General features: G+C 35.1%; 1 protein-coding gene across 1 annotated transcript; it reads left to right on the top strand.

The window, feature by feature from the left end:
• Positions 1-1,460: 1,460 nt before the first annotated feature.
• LOC124219724 (facilitated trehalose transporter Tret1) lies at positions 1,461-25,591 on the top strand. Its single transcript, XM_046627743.2, has 5 exons — positions 1,461-2,121; positions 20,070-20,599; positions 21,515-21,820; positions 22,474-22,661; positions 24,020-25,591. The coding sequence occupies exons 1-5, from the start codon at positions 2,040-2,042 to the stop codon at positions 24,321-24,323; spliced, it is 1,410 nt and encodes a 469-aa protein (XP_046483699.1). The 5' UTR covers positions 1,461-2,039; the 3' UTR covers positions 24,324-25,591.
• The last annotated feature ends 333 nt before the right edge of the window (positions 25,592-25,924 follow it).

Genomic DNA, 25,924 nt, shown 5'->3' with positions numbered 1-25,924 from the left:
TGGAACTTCAATGCATTTAAGTCATTCCACAGTGTTCAAAACTTCCGTGGCTTATTGAGCTTCACTACTTTGCATTTATTTAGTCTATGTTTCAGTGATATAAGCTAGAGCTTGTAACATGTGAAGTGTCAGTTTGGCGAACTGAACTAATTTTCCACTGATTCCGAAATTCCATCAATTTTTTCCTCCTGAGATGCTTGAAGTTAACGCAAAAGTGGGCGCTGCTTAGATACAGTCAAGGAATTAACGATTTTTTAAAGCATCTCAAGGGTAGATTAATGACGATGAGTAAAGCTTATTCCAATATTCGAAGTACCTGCGCATTTTTGTTAAAAAATTTACTACATACAATTGAGAAAATCATTGGAAAAATCTATGATATACTTAAGACTTGAAAAGTAATAACTGTTTTCTGATTTCAGTAAATACTCATTGATTCCTATTCATATCCGAAAATGAAAATCGTTTTCTCCTTATGTTCTCAAATTTCTGTTCCGGAAATCGAAAGCATATTTGTATGTAGCTAACATCGTACGGACCTTCTTGGCGTGAGTCAGATAATTCTGGTTCTTATAAAATCTAACAATATACGAGCAGACTCCGTACATTGTTTATTCCAAAGACTCGACGAATTTTATTCTAATTTGTGTCAGGCATATGTGAACGTTGCGAAAGTTTTTATCAGGCAGAGCTCGATAATTTTCTTAGGCCTACCCGACAGACATTGCACTTCCTTTAAAACCGTTTGTCAACTTGGTGGAAATACGATAAATATGAATACGTAACCGGCACAACCGTCTTGAATTAAAACTTACGATTGTTATCTATTCTAACAGTTGTTAACATTTATTTTTTCCGTTGTCTAACATTGTCGAGAAAAATACTCCCATATCACGTATAACGTATCCGTGCACAGATAAACGTTGTGCAAATGATTAACTTGAAAAATCAATTCAGGGCCATGGGATTTTCGATGAAAAAATATACAACATCTCGCAGTTAATATTACGACACTGACGCTGTGTAATGAATTCGATAGATATACTTTTTCATTCATACGAAGGTAATATATTATTTGACATTGGCTGCTTGCTCACGATTTAATCAATTTTTATGGGGGCCTCTGGAGCCTAGTCCATGCCGACGACCATGCCCTGCGATGAAGATAAGACTTTTTGGACATAATTTTGTTTCATTTTAGCTTTAAAGATCTAATATTTCGTTCATAATACTTAGATATTATGCAAGCAATGAGTTCGTGAGCAGCAGTATTGTGTACTTAACGCTGACACGTGGCCGCATGGAAAATCCCAAACACTGAATGAACCATTTATTTATTTTTTTACTCTTTACCAGTTCGGAAAGCTTTACATACGATATTCAACGTATAATCATTCATCCAGTATACTTCATATCAACTTGTTGTGTTAAACTGGATCGTTATGCGCAGTGGACTATTCGAAGTGCGCTGAAATTATTGTGACAGCTTTCCCTCATACCGATAATGTGAATCTGGTGGAACTCTTCGACAATTGTTTATCAAGAAGTGATTTCGACATTGTTATACCTACTCATTATCCGGAGTGCACGAAGCCTTATCACCTAAGCCTGGAAGTTATTGTTGATTGAATTTAACTTAGTGAATGGATTCGTCTGATAGAATTCACTTCTTTTCGACCATGTGTAAACAATGACATCAATTTTATTTTTACAACCTCTTCAGCAGCTTTCCTTTCAGCCAATTGCTAATATTCAATTTTTTCGAAATAACCGAAGATAAGCGTGGCTTGTGATAATAAAGCTAGATAATGTCGTGGTAATATACTCTGACCACCACCGTATTCTATCCACCACTTCATTCTAATCGTTTAACACGATCTGACATCTCGAAATCTCAGTACACTTTGACTTTTCAAATTATAAATTCTCGCCCGTTCCACCGATCCCTATGCGCATCTTGATGTGAAGACACACAAACTTAGTGACATCTCTATGTTCTTCTGAATAAAACAAGAACAGTGTGAAACAAGTGATAATACATGGAGAGTATCGGAATCGTTAGTGGCAGACCAGTGCAACAAGACACTAAAAAATTATGGCAATACTCCGCAGCGATTTCTGGTAAAATTATTACTTTTTAAACGGTTGAATGTTAAAACTTCATATATTGGTTAAAAATTAGTATATTTGACCAAATGTCATACACGAGTTTTCATGTACATCTTATTTATTAACAAATGGAAATGTATCGCAAGTTAAACTTCTGATTCCGTAATGGTTTCGACAAAGAGAACCACGAAATACATCAATGCGACGCTTATTTCTTGATGAAGAACTTCAGACGCTAAGCGGGATAGAGGGTTCAAGTTACTATTTCGAGTGTGTAAGAAAGTTATTATAAGACTTGATTTGTGGCGAGTTTTTATTAGATTTCTTGACTTCTAATATATACGTACAATTTGTGGTAGCTCTCTCGTCTTTTATCGAAATTTAAAACGTGGGCGTAAAGATCTTTGAGTTGATACCTGAATAAACTCAAGCTTTTCTTGTGGGGGAATAATAAATCGTGTACTGGCAATTGAACGAATGATTGAAAATTCGAAAGAATAAGAAATAGAACTGGTTGATAGGTATTTCTTTTAAGCGCGTTGGCTGATAAGAAAAATTTGTCCCCCAAGCAAGATCTTTTGGTAAAGTGCAAGTGTGCTAGAATATACAAGTGTTGCTACGTAGCAAAAATAATAATTTTCGACACATATGCAAACTGTTACATATTTATTATGAACATTCTATATAGTATTGCCCACATCCGCCGATTCTGGGAAATCATCATCGAGATGAAGCATTATTTATGAAGCACACATTACTTTGAATATATGTGGAACATTCCATGCCAACATACCGAGCTCGTGACCCCGACCAATTTAAACATTTCTGATTCTTTTTTATGCGATCAATCTTCCTTCGACAAACCACGAGAAAACTTTTTAAATAATTCTTTTTTATTCGTTATTCAAGGTATCTCAAAAACGCCATTTCCGAAAAAATTCACAAACATTCCTTCATGCAAAACGATGACTTTAAGCGCAGAACAGGAGTGTGATTCTGTCGTTTTCTATTTCTTCAGAGGGATTCAAACATTTTATTTCGCAAATTTCAACGCAAGTTGTACCATTCTTTTATTTCAGATAGGATGATAATAGGAAACCCTACTATAAATAAATATTAATTTGTCTTAAGGATACTTATCGCCTATTATTATTCATATTTCGGAAATTCCGAGGTGAAGCGCCGAAACAAAAAAAAAAAAATGGAACCACTTGCGTTAAAATCGTTGAAATAAAATGATAGAATCCCTCTGAAAAAATAGAAAAAATCGGAATCACACTTCCGTCCTGGGTTTAAAATCATCGTTTCACGTCAAGGAATGTCCGTGAATTTTCTGGAAAAAATAGCCATCTTGACAAAGCTTAAAAAACGAATAAAAAAATAAAGAAATAAATATAAAAACATTTTTTCATAGTTTTTGGAGGATGATTGATCATATAAAAAAGAATCAGAAAAATCTAAATTGGTCGGGGTCACGGGCTTCGTGAGTTTGGCATGGAATGCACCTTATTTAACTTAGCAATGAAAGCCTTTGTGATTGTCACGACATCAGGATCACATAGATTATAATTCTTTGTGCTCATGTAGTAATAAAAAATTTGAGATTAGGTCACACGATTAAATAGAAATGATGGATTCATCCTCGTGTAGTTCGCGTGGGGTCTCTGGAATTACAGCGATCTAATTACTGTTAATTAATGTATTGCCCTCCCACTCAACTGCCGCGATAACTGCCTCTAATCAAGATAATGTGTTATTTACCACTAGATATATGGATTATTTCCATTTAAAACTGTTCGGGGTTATTCATGCTGCTCTCGAGTATCGGTGCATTAAAATTGTAATCCGTAACGATTAAATCTTCGTACCGTTGGAAATGTTTGGTAGCTGTAAAATTGGAAACGAAATGCTACTTTAGTGAACTGAACTGGAAAATACTAAGATTCTCAAAACACTAAAACGCCCGAGAAACGGGCCTCGCGGTATTAATTTACATTATTTTTTATTCTATTTTACTGTCATTCGGAAGATCGTCGGATTGATGTTCCCAAAAAACATTTCACTTTTTTTCCATTCATTTCTTTTACTGACATCGTCAATTTCTACTAGCGCGCGTTCAATGTACTATGGCACGTAGAGAGATAGGCATATCACTGGCGAACGCGATCACGGTTATAAAATAAAGGTTTCGGCTTGACGATATGGAGAACCATTGAGTAAATAAAATCGTGATCGATCAACAGCGATGCAGTTGGAAACCGAAATGAAAAAAATGCGTGTAAGGTCCCTAGATATATTATATGTAGGGAAAGTAAAGGTTATAGCTAGAATAAAGATAACGAAGCAGGAAAGAGCTAGAAAATCGTTAATATAAAAGAATCCAAGCCAAATAGGCATAGCAAGAGCAGCACAAGTAACTGCAAAAAAACGCGAGCTATAGAAAATCACGAATCAAACATGGCTTACCGACGAAAAGGGGAAAGCTGCCGTGTAAATATAAACAGACGAGTGGAATTTCAAAAACTCTAATTCCTACGCATTAACCAAAAAACCAGAAAACAGTCAGCTAAGGTGACTCACATATCACCAGCTGATTCGCTCTTGTATCTGACCAGAGATTTATTCTTCGAATACTCGCACTGTTTGCACATTTTTTGAAATACTGTAATTACATAATATACTTCACCATAATTGAAACTCCATTTTTTATCATCTAGCCAACTGACAAAATAGTTTATAGGATAACATAATTAGCCTCTTGTTGACACTAATAGATTATTTGATTTGTGCCAAGACAAGACCACCATTATCCTTATTTCAATCTTTTCTTTATATTACTTTATTATTCTTCTACCTCTGTTTCGTATTATTTTACTTTTTTCAATTCCTCTGACTGTTCCTACGTGCAATCAACTTTTTTGTTATTTTTTTTTTTATTTAAGTGCGGAATTGATTAATTCAACGATCACAGCTAGGATGACAGAGGTTCGCGGCTGATAAACATATTAAAGTGCCAATTGTTTATCATTGCATGCAAAATCCAAAATTCATAGAACTAAAAGTATTATATTAATTATACTCAAACGCCCAGAATTGCGAATACAGTCTTATACTAGCGACCCGAAAGGATTTCAATGTATGTACACATCAATCACATATGCACACGCACATACGCACGGACACTTTGAAGAAGTTGATTACGATCGGCTATCACTCTGTTTTTGAATGCGAGATAGATGCTATTGACCGATCGAGTCACGGGAGTCGATAAACAAATTATCCAATACTCGGTATTGTCATTGCGACTTTACCAGTGATCCTTGGGGATTTTTTTATAAAAGCAGTTCACTGTGAGCAGCAGAGCCGTATCTAGGCGGTGGCGAGATGAGCGCCCGCCAAGGGCGCAACTACCGCAGGGGCGCAAAATCGGCCATGAAAAATAATTTTTTTTTTTAGATTAGTGCATTTCGTTGAGGACAAAAATTTCACGTTATTGAAATAAATGTTATTCCAGATTGTTAAAAGTTACCGTACGTAAGTGGTGTGTAATTACAGTAGAACCTCGATTATCCGAATCAATTGGGACCGAAACTAGTTCGGATAATCGAAACGTGGGCTCTTTGAGACGAGATCATAAACAACACCTTTTTACATAAAAACAGTACATACATATATACATATATTAAAACTGCGCGACGAATCTCTGTAAGCGGACTAACAGCGTTCGATGAAACAAAGCGCGTTTTAACACGCTCGATATGCGCCTTTGCATGACTGCGATTCTCGCAAAGATCCATTGTTACTCACGGCGGTGGCAGCGAACAACAATGTATCTTTCGCGCCAACGTTCGGATAATTGATCGTTCGGATGATCGAGGTTCTACTGTATGTCTATTACTCTTACGGTAATACTGTGAACAGTCTAGTTGGCTAGTTACAACGTGACATTACCTTCATCTCCGCCCCTCCCTTGCCACCTTACAGTTGAAAAAAACACAAAATTTAAGCAAGCATGTCGTAACTTGAACAATATCATAACTGATCATAACCCTCCCGCGGCACCTGGACTTCTCCATGTTTCATAGCAAAGCTTTCAAATAGTTTATGTAAATACATGTAATATAAGTTTTTAATCGAATATTTTTTCGCATTTTATTCAATTTATTAAAGTATAAATTTTACGTTTTCGTAGGCCTTCTATGCACAGTATTTTTATAACTACGATTTTATTGTTGAGAAAATTTATTGTGAGTATAATCGTCTGCAACTAAGGATGTACAGTCAATTTACATTCCACTTCTTTTAGTCAGATACAAACAGTTGTTTTATGTAAATAACGTCTCTTACAAATAGTAGGCTCATATTTTCATGTAAGGAAAATATAGAATTTGACACAAATTCCACCAAAAAATTGGTATTTTAAAGAAGCGGAATTCTCGGATCAAAAAACCTTAAACCTACAACTTTGCACTTTAATTTTGTAAAATTTCCGGGGGAGGACCCCCGGATCCCCCGTTTTCGTTGGATGGTATTCCATAACCACCAAACCCCCCGGTGTGGGGGGACGCAAATGTTAAGTCCCGCCAAGGGTGCGGCCATACCTAGATACGGCTCTGGTAAGCAGATATACGTAAATAATGATTGGCAATCACGTTGTTGCAAAAGCGTAGCAATTGGTATTGGCCAATTGGTTTTCGTGATTTGACAATTGAATTATATATATCCAGCCGCTACGGATAGCCATTGTGACCTTGCCAATGATTCATGCGAGTTCAAATACACGAAATACCCGACACACTGCAGCAGATTGCCCTATTTCTACAACCAATATTACAAATATCCAACGGATTATTTTAAAAACACAGGCACGGAAAAAAAGAAGTTCTACACGGGTATGTTCAATTGGCTTAAGAAAAATATTTGGTTACTCGTATTTATTTTTTAATCCTGTTTTTATTATTACGTGAAAATTAAGTTTTGCTTTTCAAATGTTAATTCCTTTGAATATTATATGAACAAAATACAAGGTGCCCCAGAAGTAAGTACATGAAATGATAGGTGTAATAGAGTGGGTCGAGTTGACTGAATTAACCTGAAGAACAGGTGGTTTCCGAAGTCGTGTTCGCGAAATAAAACCGGCTAAAAAATCTCGCTAAGCGCCGTCATGTAGGCAACCAACTATACAGCAGGCGTCGGTTAAACGCAGTGTTGGGTACCGCTAATTACTTAGTGTAATTAATTAGATCGAAATTACTGATTACATTGTTAATTTATCGACAAAACGATAAGCTTTGAAAAAAAACGATAAAACATAACCAAGGTAACAAAATAATTTCTTATAGTACGGAATATGTACAATTTCTCGTGTTCAATCAGATTGTTCAAAGTGTCCGCCACCTTGAAGAAGGCACTCCGTGCAACATCTTGTCATTGCCTCGGGTATTCTAGCGAGTTTACCATTTATTGACTTCACACAAAAACTTTGTACCGTTGCCTACGGCTGAATAAAACTGATTCATTAGAGTACGAATAAACACGCTGTACCAAATCCTTCAAAGCCCTCCACTGCCTTTACGATAAGTTTCCGGCCATGAGTGTCTTACCTCAAAATGCTTGCCCAGACAGCCCCTACACACCCTAGAAGTATGTGCAGGGTTCACATAAATACCCTGTATATTCAAAACATTGAAATTAAAATCAAAATTTCATCTTTTTAATAATACGGTATTTCGCCTCTCTTTCCGTAGAGTTTAGTTTGTGGGCGTAAATCTTTTGCTAGTCTTTTGTCACAAGCACGCTATTTCAGTGTTTCCTTTAAAAATTTGCTGAAATTTTTTTTGTCGATCTGAGCTTGCTGATCCTTACGATCCAACATTCAACTTATTTAGAAGCTATTTCCGTAACTAAACATAGAAAAACAATTCTTGCTTACCATAAAATATGGCCGGTTGAAAACATGTAGCCACGGAGAGTACCCGGGTACCCACTTGTAGTTTAGAAAATGATTTTTTGTAACACCTCCATAGGAAGTTCGACTCCACGGGCTGTGGCGGATTCTCCACAGTTTAGAAACTCATAGGAAATATCACACAACCGTTAGAAAATTTTATTTTCCTCGCAGTTTTCTGAGCTGAACAGATGTAACTATCGTCATCGGACATGATGATTCCTTACTACGATCGCGTCCTTCTGTGTTGTAGCAGCACGTCTTCGTCAGGTTGAATTACTATGTTTACAATTTTCCCAAGTCAAACTTTCCGTTACAAGATGTTACAAAAAATAGTATAGCCTTGCTTCGCTCGTCCGACAAACTACGCTCTTGCGAGAATCACGTACTTCGCACACTTGTATTGTAACTTACTATAATCACATGAAAATAAGTTTCAATATTCAGAAATGTCTTAGTGAGATAACGCACGTTAAAAAAAAAGCTATGCTACGCTTTTACCATTGCCACTAACATTTCGAACATCTGCCAACCGCCAATGATAAAAACTGACCACGCTCTGCCTGCGTAGTGTTCGGACACCCTGCTCCGATTTCCCTTTGCGGCAACTGAACTGTCCTGTAAGACTTCAAAATAGCTCTTATACTTTTTATTTATGTTTATTTAATAAAGTGAATCGATTTTGGATGATTCAGCACTCAAAAAATAATAAAAACCATAGAGATAGGTACCCACGTACTCCGGGTACGTATTAATGTGGTAAAAGGTGCCCACATAAGGGTTGAAGGAGGCTTGATGTTGTGAATCGAGTTTTCCCTTCACGTAGTGAAAATTCAAAACTTTCTATTTAACTCGCGTGATAAAACAAAATCTCACGCTTCTGCGCAATGGCTGAGACCGAAATTTCAAATATAATGATAAAATAATATTAGGTTAAAATCGAAGTAGAATTTATTATTAAATTTCATTTTTGCTAATAAAAAGTAGTAATAATTCCAAATACTACGACAGTGAAGAATGCGTCATTTCAAATAAGGGAGTAATAATAACAAAATATTTAGGGAAATACCTTCAACCGCTGAGTAAATACCTTTTTTGCCTTCATATTTTAGGTATTAAAGAAATTTATTTTTCACTATTATAAAAATTATAAAATTTTGTGACGGTAAAACAATTGTCGAGTTGTCATTTCATTTGCAATTTAAAAAAAATAAAACTTTTAAAATGAGTGTGAGAGAATCTCTCTACACGTTAGTGCTAAGGGGTCAATTTTCACTCGGATAGGCTTTGGTTGCGAAGATAGCGCTATTCGAAATTCTTGGATTTTCGTGCGGAGCGAAACTCATTTTCGATCATCGATGCTGAGTAAGGAGCGATCGCGGCTCATACGGTAAGATGCCAGACTCGTACCCTGGAGGGTCATGGTTCCCGTCCTCGGACTATTTTTTGAAACTCTCTCTATTGCGTGTTTTTCTGTCCTTTGGGGAAAAAATAGTAAAGAATGAAACATACATTTTTTTAGAGTGACTGTAGTTGTAATTTAAACTGTTTTCTATGTGGCGCACTGAATTTCAAACATAAAATATTTTCAGACTTCCCGAAGCTTGAGTTCAATAACTAAAACTGTCTCTACCCTGGCATGTCCCTCCAACAAATTTTTTGATCCCAGTGGCAATATCTGGTAACCTATCCAAAAATTAGTAATAAAAAATGAATTTTCTTATATATGTTAATTTTTCGTGAAACGAACAATTTCTGTAAAATCCAAGAAAGGGACAATTTTATGGTGTGTTGTGTGTTTCAATTTAATTATAACTAAATAATGTTTTGTATTAAATTTCTTTCTGGTAAATTCAGAGATTATCATATAATTCGTGACCGACCGAAATTTCAGTTTCGGCCAGTTTCGGCCAAAAAATCTAGTTTCGGTCTTAGTTTCGGTTTCGGCCAAAATATAGCCGAAACTTTCGACCCCGCCGAAACTCGAGTGTTCGTGAATTTTCGTGCGTCGTTCGGTAAACTTCGCAGCTAACTCGTGCTTGCTCGCCGGCGGGGCCCCGGCTCAGTTTGCCACTGTCCATTTAATCGTGAGTTGAGGTTATGTTTTGCAATTGAGTGATTTGGTAAGTATTTATTTTGTTTTTATTAGTACTTCGTTTTATTTTCATTAAATTATCTAAACTTATTGTTATTGAACATTATTTTGTTGAGTTATATTTCTGAACGACAAATGAAAGTGGTTATATTGGATTTCGTTTTACTTGGATTCGCATGTTGATTTAATATATGTAACTGTTGGTGAATCACGTGCTATATCCTTATTTTAACAATGTTTCCCAAACAAACGATTAAGTAAATACTATGATTAATTTATTACATTGTGTGATCTTTATTTACTTAATAATTTTGTTTGGCTATGAGGGAATAGGAGAATATAGCTCACGAGAATTATCTAGTCAATCATCTCGACTCATTCTTTTCCTTTTACTGCGCGTTTTTTTTTTTATATTTAAAATTAAATTTGTGTTTGTTTACCCCAATAAACTTTCCCTAATTATTTCATTTATTTTAGGTAAAAAAAATTTTAAAAATGTCACGAACAGAAAAAAATCCGATTTGGCAGTTTTTTGAGAAAAGCTTTAGCGATTCATCTAAAGCTATTTGCAAACTTTGTAACAGGTCATATTCGTTAGGAAGCCACGAACCTAAAAATCAAACATTGCACGGAATAAAGCTACATTTATCAAAAGTTCATGACGAGGATCACAGACAAGTGTTAAAAAGACAGTCAGAAATTGTTGAATTGAAAAAAGAAACTAAACTAAGGCGAACCGGTACAAAAATCACAGAATTATTGAGTTCGGATCAACCAAATCTTGTGCAGTCGACGATCCCAAGTCTTACCACTAAATCTAAACTTTTACAATGGCCCGATGATCATGAAATTTCAAAAAGGATTGATAAAGCAATAATGGATCTTATAATTGTGGATATGCTGCCCTATGCATTGGTGGAAGGCGAAGCATTTCGTAGATTGAATTTTGTCGATCCTCTTGCAGTTCACAAGTATCGAATGAAATCCGAAAAATATTTTAGAACGACACTAATGCCGAAAACATATGCAATAATCAAATCTAAAGTAATGACTTTAATAGCAAACAGCGAGTGGGTGAGTGCCACCACCGATATCTGGACCAATGCAAGGAAAACATGTTCACTTCTCAGCTTTACAGCTCATTTTATCATAAACCATCAACGCCTTAAACTTGTTTTGGGTGCATGCGTGCTAGAACAAGATCATACTGGTCAATATATTGAGCAAAAATTTACAGAGATGGTGAATGAATGGAGTTGAAACGGCAAGATTTTTCTGGTTCTACGTGATAATGCAGCAAACATGATTTGCGCGATGCGTAATAAATATGAATCGATAGGTTGTGTCGCACACACGCTGCAATTGGTGATAAAGCAAGCACTATTTTCAGACGAAGAAACCAAAGACTTGTAAAAAAAAAATGCAGAAAAATCGTAGGCCATTTCCACACAGTGAGCCAGCAACCAGAAAACTGACAGAATGTCAAAAACAATGCGGTCTACCAGAACACGCTTTGGTGCAAGATGTTGAAGTGAGATGGAATAGCACTTACTTGATGTTACAGAGGCTTTTGGAGCAAAAAAATGCAGTTAACTTGTACAGTGTTGAGCATGGTCAGATTGAGCCTCTTCTCTCTGACGAATGGGGAAATTATAAAGAATATCACAGCCGTATTGAAATTTTTTTATGAAGCCATACTTGATTTATCGTTTGATGATGCGTACATATCAATAGTGATACCTTTAATATCACTATTAAACCGCAAATTACAAGCTCGATGCTCAAACGACAGTGATACGATGACAAATATGAAAAACTCATTGTATGAGTCTTTGAATATCAAATTCTCTTTTTTTAAAAAAAATAATTCGTTGATGGTTGCTACAATGCTGGATCCAAGATTCAAATCCAAATATCTCAATTCATATGAAGTAGATATGGCAATAACAGAAATAATATCTTTTCTAACGGAGAGTAATAACGACGACTTACTACAGTCCCACGGTGGAGAGAATCCTTCAGTTTCAACTTCAACATCAACAGAATTAATCTCGCAAGCCTCTAACATACAACACGAAATGGAGAGTCTTTGGAATGTCCACGATGATATGCCTGATCCGATGGAAGTGAGTGGATCTGAAGATGAAAAAACTCAACAAACGATTTTGAAAGAAAGAATTCAATCCTATTTGTCGGAGCCATTGTTGCAACGCAATGCTGACGTATATGGTTATTGGAACAGCACTCCATATCCTAGTCTGAGAAAAGCAGTTTTGAAGTACCTTTCCGCTCCGCCCACTAGCGTTCCAAGTGAGCAACTGTTTAGTGCTGTTGGTCAGATATACTCAGATAAGAACGTGGAAAAACTTCTTTTCTCAGCATACAATATAAGACTCTTTAATTACGAATACTAAAATAATTTGCTAAAATACTAATTTGGGACCAGTAATAATATTTCGGTTATTTTTTTATCTGATTTTATAGCTATTTTTTGTTTGTTAAGTTATAATTTATAACTTACGCGTAGTAAGTAGGTACATAATTGCTGTACAAATTATTGTTATCTATCTTTGTCGAGACTAAAACTGAGAATTTGAGGATTAGATTATTTATCTAAATTGTCCTAGACTGAATATTGTGATAACTAGGTAATACCAAAATAAATATTAGGTTAGTCTTAAAAATATTGTAAGCGCAATAATAAAAATGAATCCAATTGAGAGACCATTAAATCATTAAATCCTGTTACCAACGCAACGTTATATTCGTAAAGGCAATTTTTATCCTGTGTGCTGTACGTACTACCATTAACAAATGATACTCATAGTTATAATTTGCTATTCCGCATCAAAAGCATTTGAAACGAGTATAGTTAGACTTTGCACTGTTGCACATTTATTTAATTTTACGAAGTGAGAATTGACTAGAGAGTTGGTAGAGTTGAAGATGTTAAAGAAGTTTTTTAAAATGTGATACCTACGTGATTTGTAGCCACCTACAACAAGAAGAGTACCGATAACTGTAATCGAAGGTAGTATAGCAACAAGATAACCCAAGAATTTTCTTGCGCATGTTTATAATCTAACATACAGTTCACTTTGTCACAGACCATAATCATTCTTATCACATGAAAATATTTCTTTGGAATATTTAGTGTTATAAGTGCGCGTCATATATTTTTATTATTGTTAAGTGAAAAGCATGACATTGTTCATCTTTGAGAAGAAGTACCAATAATCGCTATTACCGCCGATATGTCGAATACGTGTTTTTGTTTGCAGAATTATGCGACAAATCTGAGAAACATCAAAAACCTACAATCTGAATATTACTCAGACCTCGACTCACATTGATGCAATTTAAAACTTTGAAAAATCTCGAATGACTGAACTTCCAGGCGTTTATGTGCGAATATACAATTTTGGAAACGGGTGAAGCGAGGCAAAAAACTGTAGATCAAACTTTGCAATGAAATTAAAATTATTCAATTTAGTTAACAGCAAGTCGATCGTGCTACTCAACTCGCCGCCATCACTTGGAGTTTTAAACATTTTCATCGACGTTTTCTACAAGTGTGTAGATCTATTCTACCTCTCACAAATATGCTTTTATTCCATATTCCAATAAACCAATTTATGATTTATTCCTTATCAAGTTCAAGTCCTTTTATTTTGGAAGTTCTAATTACTTTGGAAGTAGCGATTTCAACATTCATCAAATCTCGGAATCAATTTTCTACGAATAACAATTTTACACTCAAAAGTGATTGATATCAATTTAAACTGGTTTTCCTATTTGATACTAATTTTCTTTCCGACTGCCCATTCCCCGCGTAGAGAGTTAGAGAGTAGCGACGTGTAATTACGCGTTGACAACGAATCTGTCTAGTTCAAGGTCCAGTTCAACCCGTGAGTTCGACAGTCGCTCGGTTGAACTAGTTCACTACCCCTAAAACAAAAATTGAATTATGAATTGATTCATTTATAAATTTATAAATTTTACGGATTAAAAGTCGTTTTTACGTAGAAAGTACAGATTAGCATTAATAAGCAAGCCAGTAACTACTTGAATATAGAAGTAAACTATCAATTCTGAATTGTTTTTCATTTGTCGGTTCATAAAAATTGGTACGTGATTATTTTTTTGTACTCCAAGAAATTGAAGTAAGAAGTATTTTTAGTTTTGAGGATTATTTTTCATTTTTTATTTCGAAAAATTTTATTGGGAATTTGTTTTCATTCTCTTGATTCAAAACATTGAATAAGGAATCATTTCTTTATTTTGATAATTGGAAAAACTTAATTGAGAACTATTTCTTCTTCTTTAACGAGCTAATTCGTATCATTGCAATTACTTTCCATTTTTGGATTCAAAAACTCGAATTAAGAATTTTTTGGAAATTTTAACTTTAGTAGCGTAATTAAAATTGAACGCTGTCAATCGTAATTTTTAGTTTTAAACTAATGAAATTTCCCGATGCTCTTACGTCGTATTACGTAATTGTATAACAAATGTGCAGGCAGTGGGTTGTACCAGGGCCAAATACCTCAGTTCTAGATAGATTTTCGCCATTCTTGCACTCGAGCGCTGTTCCTTTATTCAATATGAACATATCTTCCGCAGGAGACAAGTATTTTGTATGTGCAGTGCTTACTATTAAAATTCCAATGAACTGAATATTGATCATTATTATTTCATTCTTTTAAATATTCAGTTTCATCTAATAGCTTCATTCGATCCCTTCAGTCGGACTTTCAACATTTAACTATAAACATCCACCCAATTGGTCAATGAATAATTTTCATTAAAGTTTATTCATGATAATTTATAAATATCACCTCCTCAATACTCAAACACTCGGTAAACTTTCAACTTTAGTCCTGAACGACGGAATTGCAAGTCATATCATTATTACTATACGGAGGAACTTCTTGTAACAAAAATTCCAATACTGACTGGTAATTTGTGGACACTTGGTACATTTTGACAATATTTTGTGGTGAAAATAGGAAAAAATGATTGTTTTGTCATGAATAACATCTTAAAAATATGACCTTTTCCTATAATTCTGACCAGAAAATATGTATCGTCAAAGTTTACGAGGTGTCCACAAATTACCAGTTAGCATAGAGATTCTTGTTACAAAATTTTTCCCGATGATAATATAGTTCACTTCCGTTAAGAAATAAAATTCAAAAATTACCCATAATCCCACACACAAAATTCAGGAATTAAAATTATTACACAATTGTATCTTCTGGGTCATATTATTATTAGGGGTTACCGGAAAAGTGCTGAAGTTCCAGGTAAAAAAGTATCGACATATTCTCAAACTCGAAATTCCTAATAATCAACACGGGCACTGCCACCAGTGTATAATAACGCGGACAGATATTGGCAATTATCATCTGAGCCACTTGGTGATAAATTTCTGAACAGTTTTGTATTTGGGGATCAGCGGACATAGTCGTAGTACAAGTAAAAGTTGAACAAAGTAACCTTGATCATCTTTAAATTCATTTTTTATTTCTTTTATGATAATGATTACCTGAGGTTAATCGGGGTTTGTTACAGCATATTGTACTCGAACATTAGTAACAATCGAGTGTTGCCTTATTTCCAAAAACTGTTTACAAGTAGCATTTTTGTGTAGAATGGTCTGGGTTTTGCTATGTAAATAAATTGTACTTTTATAAGTTCACGGAAATCTAACGTAAGTTGAGGAATTATATTTATACGTCAGCTGCATCTTCGTTCGTAAATGAATTAGGTATGAGCGTGACTGAAGATAGTCAATGGTATGAGTTATGTATTAAGCATACGTACACAAATTACACAAGGTACAACATATACCAGGAACAACTATATATCGTCATCCTTTGGTTAACTTCTTCGACTATTTCTCCAGTCGTTTGGATCAAGAAAAGGTTTCTAACCCTGTTATCAGTAAGCCTGGTGTATGTTTATCGTGCATCTATTTAGATAACATTATTTTTGTCGATCTAATGGAGTTAGAATGACATAACTGAATTTGGCTCGAATGAATTTGCATAGTTGAAAAGTATACGGTCTCCTGACGGGGTTATATGTCTATAATTAGGGCTTCTTATGGTGCGCATCCATGGTAACGCTAATTTCTGTTACCCTCAGATGATGACTTATCGTTCACAATTTGGCGGGATTCTCTGATCACTCTAAACTCAACAAACAATAATAAAACCACATCTGTTGGGCTCCACACGCTTCAGCGTCAATTCCTGAATAAACACACGAAATGAGATTAATAATTACAGAACCTGTTTGCAGCCAGACCGCGTGTGTGTGTTTTTTTTTTTAATTACGCGTCTCGCTAAGACCTATAAGAATCTTGAAGAATATTTTGAATAATTTAAATATTTAAGGCGTAACTTCTATTTGTTTATAAGCTAAAATTTTATACCCTCGAAAAACATGGTTTTTTTTTAAACCTATTCTTTTCAGTTAAATCCTGAATGTACATGCTGACTTTTTGAAAAAAATATTTAAAAAAACACATGTCACTATTTTGATGTTATTATCTTTGGAATGAGATTTATCGAAAAATGTTTCGTACGAAAAATGTGCACCGTAATGAAATCTACAAAATAAGTCCTATGCAAAAATCACGTAGAATTATTAGTTTGGCGGTAAATCACTGTTAAACAACAATTTATCAAAAAATTTATTATTGTATTTACGCGGTTTATTTATAAAGTATTGTTCTGAAACTCATCCACCACCTAAAAGAAACTGTCCTGAAGAGATATCGGTAAGTTTTATCCAGCCATGTTATATAGTTTAGCAATAATGACCGATTTTGCACTTGTTCCACAAGGCCGAGAAGGTGCCAAAAACTCAGGGTGATTAAAGAATAAATATTTTTTTCGGCCAAAAGTCGTCGTTTCGCGATCCCACAAATTTCACACTATATTCTTTGAGGTCCAAAATACCTACAAAAAAATTGGCGATTTGGCACGGCTGTTGAATAGAACTCATGTAAGTTCCGAATGGACTAAAAGTAACCTTACCAATCCCGAGTGAACCCAAGCAAGTCTCAAAATTCCTGAACCCGTTATTGCGTGTATACACGAATATATGACCGAACGCAATCCGCAACATGTGATACCCAATAACAACGCGACGATTTCGGACTTCGGGATCTTCCATTAGATATCTCGCGTCTCTTATATAGACTATGTTCCCATCAGCAAGTCAGAATTGGGTTAGGTTCAAATTTGAGCCATGAAATGTGAAGTTTGAAAAGATTACCGTAATTTCTTTTCGAATCTTATCTCTCACAAACGACATATCAGATTCTATCGACGTCGATGATTTCATATGAGACTTCTCCGCTGCAAAAGCTCGGAGGTGTATTTTTGCATAATTAATTTAATAAAATATAGTTTTATAAATCATAAATCTATATGATGGAAATAAAAATAATGGCATTTATGTTAAGCTGGTGCGATATAGTGATCGTTAAAAGTATGGAATTTAAAATATACACTACATGGCTAACTGCCTCCTGCCTCCTTTTCTTCCATTATTATTAACGAGAAAACGTGTTTACGGTGTTGAATTTTGACTAGAGATCAGAATAACTGCTTTGTGGAAAATTCAAAAGAATGATTTACAATTAAAGTCGCAAGTTATATTAAATGGAATGAAGATAGGTTTTTTGGGTTTGGTTAGGTCATTTTGTGTTGTTTTTGAGATTGCTTCCGTTAATTTGGTATCAGTTCAGTTATTCTGTGTTTAGGTAAGCTGTTTTGCATTGGTTTATTTGGTTCAACTTGCGGGTCGTTCTTGACATATAATTTTATGATTTGTAACACATAATTTAAAATTCAGGTGGTGGGGGGGGGGCAATCTCCAATTGTCTCAGGACGCATGTCTCAAGCCGACACTGGTTGCATTCATCTGTACTAAAGCACTGAATGCGATTAACCAAATAATGCTGACAAACGTCAGCTCGGCTTTATTGGCGTAAACAGCTATAGACATTCATCTGTGGGTAAACCTAGTAGTAGTGGGAATACTTGGCAGGAAAAATTCATATTTCAAAAATTTATCCATGGTAATAGCTGGAAGGACAAATTCATATTGCCCTGAGGTAAAATACAAATAAGGTTACAGCGCACCGCGGACCGCAAAAGCCGCGACGCACCGGGACGTTCCGACCTACCCCACTGAAATCATCGTAACTCACTGTCAATTAACTTTCGGACCTTTCATGAAATCTTCATCGCAAATGAAAGATAAGACTCTAAGCGATAAGAAAACAAAATAAACCGTCAATTGATTTTTTTTCAATTTCAACGTTATGCATACTCCTTAAAGAATAAAGACTATCTGAAAATTTGGAAACAAAATATTAAAAAGGGAGGAACAGCTTTTAAGAAATGAGAAATAATTGACAGGTGGACTTACGATCGATTTTTTTAACCGAGTAAAAATATGAGGCCTGTTACTACAAAAACCTTACAACAATGGTGATAAGCAGCAGTACTACATATATACGATAGTATCCCTTAAAAAAAAGACATCGGATTTGACAACGAAAGGTCACCAAATATTTTGAACAAACAGAAATGCAATTACGGGAGGCTCTGATGGAATCTTCAAAACATTTTCAGCGGCAAGCGTCGAATATGCGCATGGACATCGACATGGTGGACATACTAAGACTAGTCACCCTCATTTTCAATGCAGGCGCGTACCTATCGTAATTGAATGAAAGATGAGTAAAATATTGAAACGTAAATGTCGTAATATATGTAACTAATTAAAATATGTAGCAATGTATATTTTAATACATACCGTAAAAAATTCTGAAAAATGGCTTGATTTTTAAACTTACAATTTAAAAGTAAAAACTAAATCCTTAGCTGATTGTCAGTACATATAGGTAGGGCTCCAATAGTAGTAGAAAATGTATCCGCTGTTGAACAAAATGTACTTCGTGTACAGTCTTCTGATTCGCTTAATAGGCTTACGTACCTGCAATTCGTAATGATTAATCCTCATTTGCAAATATTTGGAAATGATTATTCTCACCAACTGCGACCTACGCTGAGAGTCTTTGATTCGTTTTGCAAGCACATGTTGTATTTTCAAAACTTTACTGGTATCTTTTGTTGGCCTGCCTTTATCAACTGCTTATAAGCATCCTTTCCTGGCGAATAATGGCAATTTCATTAATAAAATATTGAAACCTACTGTTAAGCAAGAATCTAGCCTAATACCGTTAATTTTAATACCTTACAAGCTTAGAGCATCTTAGAAGGTATTTTTAACAAATCCAGAACGCCAGTGCCTTGATCTACGAGCGTGAGTGTTCGGGGTAAAATTTTCGCTTGTAAACTACTAGAAATATCTCATAGATTAATGATTTTATAATTATTGCTTAATAACGTGGATGTAGAGTATAATTTATGAAAATAAAACTTGTACTACCTTTTTTGGACAGTTTTATTTATCTGTAATATATGCAGCAGAGTGGTCCTTATTCAGGGGTCAGAAAAATTTTTAGTGGGACGCCCCCCTGATCTGTTACAAATTATTGAAAAAAAAAACTGTTCAAAGTTTTAAGTCTCTACGTCAACTGGAGCACGTTCCTCTAGGCCCCGAAAAAAGTTTTTATAACCAGTCATTTCATGTTGTATGACTTTGGTATAAATTAAGGGACCGATGTGATACTTTACAGAGTTGTTGCTTATAATTAATAAGAACGAACCCTGGTAATTTCAACATTTTATAATAATTGGTCTTTCATATATAAGCCTGATAAAAGTGACGATATTAAGCTTACATATAAAAAGAAATATATTATAAACCTTGATAAAATGCATAATATTGTACTTACATTGCCTCGATGTAACTTATTCACCCTAATTCTAGCTTGTTTGCTGGCTTTGGCTACTGGCAGTGTGTTGGCCTGGACTTCGCCAGCTTTACCGCAACTGAAGGACCCGAATGGTTGGCTTTTCGTGAACACCGAACAAGGATCCTGGATTGGTTCCATATTGTCAATTGGTGCTATAATAGGAGCTGTGCCAGCGGGTACCCTAGCTGATAAAATCGGTCGTAAAAAAACGATTTTGGCAACAGCGGTCCCTTACCTACTATCATGGATAATCATCATATTTGCAAGGAGCGTGGCGCTTTTATGTCTGGCCAGAACTTTGGCTGGGATTAGTGTGGGATTAACTTGTGTTGTAGTCCCCATATACATTGCCGAATTTGCAGAGCCCTCGATAAGAGGAGTGCTGGGTTCTATCTTTCAACTCTTCCTATCCGCGGGTATCCTATTCGGATTTATTTTTGGCACATTTTTAAATTACACCTGGTTTGCCGTTATATGCGCCCAAATCGAGGTTGTTTTTCTCGCTACCTATATTTGGATGCCTGAGTCTCCACAATGGTTAATGGTAGGTACTGCACAGTGATGCCTGGCCGTCATATTTTATTTTTCACATTCTCAACCGCAGCTTCTAAGTCATGGTTATAGAGTTTTTATTTATTTATGTCATTCAAAGAAGAAATTTTCGATTTGATGTTTGGGAAATATGATTTTCTTTCTCTCGACAAATCAATCTCTTGTATAATGCCTCAACACATACGACATCGATAGATTGTTTGGAAATCAATGAGCATCATGACTAGTATCAACACACAAGAAGGAAATCTATCTATCGATCTCTTTAGAGCTTTAACGTTACTGGCGATTTTTTGAGCATTGTTTGACATGCCCGACCGCTTTGTATAAAACTGACCCCGCTGAGCGTGCGCTCAGTTTTCGTCCGATAAGAGTTCAACTCACTTCACAGACGTGAAGCATAAAGTAACTTACAGTTTCAGTTATTGGTTTGTACCAGTTGTACTTTATTTGAGAGCACCTTACTCGTGCAACCACATCTCAATACAGCCCCGTTCACATTTCACGTCAAATTAAGTGATAAAATCTCTGTTGCTTTCTCTTTTAAATGAAACTTTTTGCTTTGTAAAATTTTCATTATTGTAGCTCTTGTGTTTTATATTTCATTTAATAATAAATTGAGTCTCATTTGCGGAATAGTTCACCACGTCTGGTTGAGACTTCCCACTCAAACTGTATGAATTTTTATTTTTTTAACGTATCGTTACCAAACTCATAACTGACAAATTTGTGAATTATCTTTGAAAGACGGTAATATAAACGGCAGTGATCTTAACATGCATCATTAAATTACCTGCGCTGACCCCAAAAGATAATTTCCAATGTGTCGACTCGCATTGTATAGTGACACACTTTGCTTCCGATGTACCTACCTTATACTATAAATTTATACTACTTTTGGCTCAAGGGTCAAGGAAGAAAATCAGAAGCTTTGAGAGCGTTGAGCGTGTTCAGGGGACCGAAGTATGATGTGAACGAAGAGTTGGCTAGTATACAAAAATGTGTGGAAGAGGCAGCTTTGCGAAAGTCTTCAATGCTGGATCTCGTCAAGACACGTGGAGCTCGCACTGCCCTTTTTGCCGGTCTGGGAATGCTAGCCTACCAACAATTGACAGGAATTAACGCTGTCATTTTTTATACTGAAGAAATCTTTGCAGCAGCTGGAAGTTCTCTCGATGCTGACGTAGCTTCTATTATTGTCGCTTTTGTACAGGTTCGATATATATTTATAAACATTAATCTTCTCACAAAATCAAGTAAATAACTTTAGTTCAATATACAGAGAGATTAAGTATAAAATAAACATATACCAGCCTGCAGTCTGGTGACCTAAATGGCAAACCGCTAGAAACCAATGTACTGTTATTTGGGTTACATACTCGCAGTCGGGTAACTGTCCTAATTTCACGCAATCTCCTATACTGACAAAATATAACTGCACACAGTCAGTATTTTTAAGAAAGCGAAAGGGCACCGAGGGCACGGCAGCAATGGAAGAACCCTGCATTTGTTAATTCCCTTACCTAATTGAAAGGTCAAGGGCGTCGGTTATGGCAGGAAATTACTGTAGCAGAACGTCAAAAACCATTTATTTGGCTGTCTTTGATAATCTGTAGTCAATGTTGATCGGTATACCTTCAACAGCATCCAGCTATACCTTCACTGTTTTACTTTAAATTACACTTAAATGATAGAGAGAAAATGGAAAAATAATTATCTTACGATACTAGATGTATGAAGAGACATTCCACTGTGCGTAATATCTGAAGAACTGCTAGCTGTATTAGTATAATATTGGAATTCATAAGACATGCGTACTCTTGATAAGTATTCTTTGTTTTGTTTTCACGGTGGAACTTTTTTCAGACTTTCATGGCGTGTGTGGCGGCTGTTATAGTCGACAGAGTTGGAAGACGAGTCTTGTTGATAGTGTCGTCATCTACCTTGGCACTGTGCTTGTTCCTGCTTGGTCTCTATTTCAAGCTAGATCTGAATGGTATAGGATGGCTGCCATTTGTGTCGTTGACTACTTTCATGATCGCATTTTCACTAGGGTTAGTAGTGCCTGATACATGAAAAATATAGTTATTCCATAAAGGCAGCTGATTTCTTAATTACGTATCGATTTGATAAATACTTTATCGTTAATGTTAAGCGATTTAAATGTATAGAAGTTTGTTTTTTATCGATTTCTAAAAACTATCAGCTGCTAATCCAGAAATGTATATTGTACGTAGATGTTATTAGTCTAGTCTGAAGAGGAAATTATTCGTAATATTTAAAATGATGAGTCATCACTATAACTATATAAGAAGTATTACACGCCAACTTGCCAAAGATTTTCCCTCGCCGTCATTGATTTGGTTTATAATTTTGTGTACGATTTTCCCAAGTCTAAATAGTACTCTTGAATTATTTCAGATTTTTTGCTTCAACCGTTATATTTTTTTTTTTAATTTTCAATGTCAGAACAGAGACATCTTCGAAGTTTTCGACAAAATTCTCAAAAATTCTTCGATCAATGATGAGTATTTCAGGCTATGTTTAGAAATAGAAACCATATATTTCATATTTATTTGAATATTTCAGTAAACAAAGATTACTAAATTTAGTTAAGTTGACATTTTATTGGTAATCATTCATTTTTGTACATGTATAATCATCCGGTTGATTCAGAAAAATAGATAAAATTCAGCAAAGAAATGAAATATGTACAAAACTGTTATTCTATTTTGATCTTTAAAAATTTATAAATAAATAACGGTTGAAGAGAAAAATTCCAAATTGTTTAGGAGTGCTATTTAGAAATAGGCCAATTGTATAAAAAATTATGAACGAAATAAAAAATAGTGACGGACAATCATTTGGCGAGTTGGCATGGAATACCTCATAAGTTGCCTACCAAGAGTCCCAAATCGATATGGCTGCTTTATAGAGATAATCTTGTAGTCAAATTTAGACTAATTCTTCGTATATAGTCGTATGATAAAGAGAAATAGAAGTTCGTCACTATTGAGTTTCCGACTACCAACGTTGATGTAATAATTCTCGTCCCGTACTATATTATGGGAACATTTTGGAATTAGAAAGTTTTTCCCATACTTGACAGTATAATTCATTGCAACTTTCTACGTAATACTAAGGATTTTCTCGAATGAAAATTAAAAGATGAAAGAGTAAAAATTACAAAGACATACATTGCATTCTAATAAACTACAAATGAATTATTTGATGTGAACTTCAACAGAGGACCGAATGCGACGACTGGCTAATTAGTAACACTAGACGTAGAATAAGAGTGCAACTACAGTATGTGTCTAGTAAATAATTCCCGCCCGATTACGTAAAAATAAACACACTTTGCATTATGTTATTCTAAGTGATACGTAACTTATAACATTTTTATTCACAGTTATGGTCCTATTCCATGGATGATGATGGGGGAATTATTTCCTCCGGAAACGAAAGGCACCGCGTCTGTTCTAGCGGTGATGGTAAATTGGAGTACTTCGTTTCTTGTGACAAAATTTTTCTCGCCCTTGAAAGCCACCTTTGGTGAAGGTATAACCTTTTGGATATTCACCGTACTTATGGTATCGGCCACTATTTTCGGATACTTTATCGTTCCCGAAACGAGAGGAAAGAGCTTGCAACAGATACAGGATGAACTCAACGGTAAAAACAATGGTCAAACGAGAAACAGTGAAGTTGCTTGAGATATTCACAGAAAACTTCGGAGTAAAATAAATGTGTTCATTAGATTGTTACAATTGTTGTTAAACTTGTTACTCGCGTCGTACGAGAAAAGAAAAGTTATGAAATTCATCCGATCAATTAATAATTAATTCGGCAATAAGAGATGGTTTGTATTCAGTGGTTTGGTGTCAATCGACTCTCGTTGTTGCTGATGTCTATTATGTGGTTCAAGTCTCCGATAGAGTGGAATTAATATGAGTTGTTTTGTCCTCCGTTTCAAGCTCGGATTTTCAGTAATAATCTGAACTTTTTTTTCTGATTTAGAATTCTGCATAACTAAGTAACACTAGAAATCTTTGATTTTAATTTTAACGTTCCATAACCTTCTACGATGTTGAACAAAATTTAGTGATATTAAATCTATAATTTCGATGTTAAGGATATCTCTGAGTTTGTGGAAAAATTTATTTTTAGATTGTACGAATATTAGTGTACATCGCTAAAGAGAGAAACACTTTGAAAAAAAATTTCAACGGGCGATTATGTGATAATGGAATATTTGATCGATTCGGTTTTATTACCACAGATTACTAGTATTTTACAGTTCAATCTTTTGTAGTTTGAGGTTCATGCGATTCCATCTTACGTAGCTCGCGCCCATAGAAGAAATAATGGTTGTCGTAGAGTCTGGATCACACCGTTCGTCAAAAATTTCTCCAATATGTATGGAATTTCATGAAGTAATGTAGTTTGAGCACAAACTCATAGTATCTAGAAATATGGTCTGGGTTTTATGTGTTTGAGTGCAAATTACATGTTTTTATTGTGAATTTTCCCTAAAATTTGTTCGGAAAATGGAAACAATATGTTGAAAAATGTAAATGTTTGCATATTTTTAGTTCATACCAAAGTAACATGGTTGTAGGTTATTCACACTAAGTTTTAGAAGGTTTCGGTAACGGTGTAACCCTTACCCTATGACAACCACTTCTTTATCTTCCGACTCTAGCTACGTAAGATGGAATTGCATGAATCTCATATTTTCAGCTATTGTGCTGTAGAATACTAGTAATCTGTAATGCTAAAATATAGTCGATCGGATATTCCATTATGATATCACCGCCGTTTAGAAATTATTTTTATAAGGCGCGTATACCTCCTACGGATTAAACATTTTCAATACACGTTTAAAAAGAACCATACTTTCATAGTGCAGTTCATCATATCATTTCATCAATTGTTGATAGTATAATTTTTTACTTTGTATGCAATGTGTATTATAAATAAATATGTGAATAAATGATATCAACGTGATTTGAAAAAGTAATCTACTATGTAACAGACCCATGTATAATCAACCGACTCAGCAGCATCACGCACCAAGTATTTTGGCAAGAAAATACGCAAGTTGCCAGTCATTTTTACCGCGCGGCCGCGGCGGGAATGAGGGGTCATTGATAGTTCTTACACTCGATTTTTCGCATTCCAATCATATTTCAAATGCTAATAAATCAATTTTAAATTAAATGACTTAAGCATTGTATTTCGAGCTCAATTTTTGTCATTGTAGCCAAGCCACTATCCGGCCAATGGTATCCAATAATTAGCACATATTGTGAAC

This window comes from Neodiprion pinetum, chromosome 1, assembly GCF_021155775.2.
Source record: "Neodiprion pinetum isolate iyNeoPine1 chromosome 1, iyNeoPine1.2, whole genome shotgun sequence".
NCBI classification, from domain to species: Eukaryota; Metazoa; Arthropoda; class Insecta; order Hymenoptera; family Diprionidae; genus Neodiprion; species Neodiprion pinetum.
This window is presented reverse-complemented; position numbering and strand designations above follow the sequence as displayed.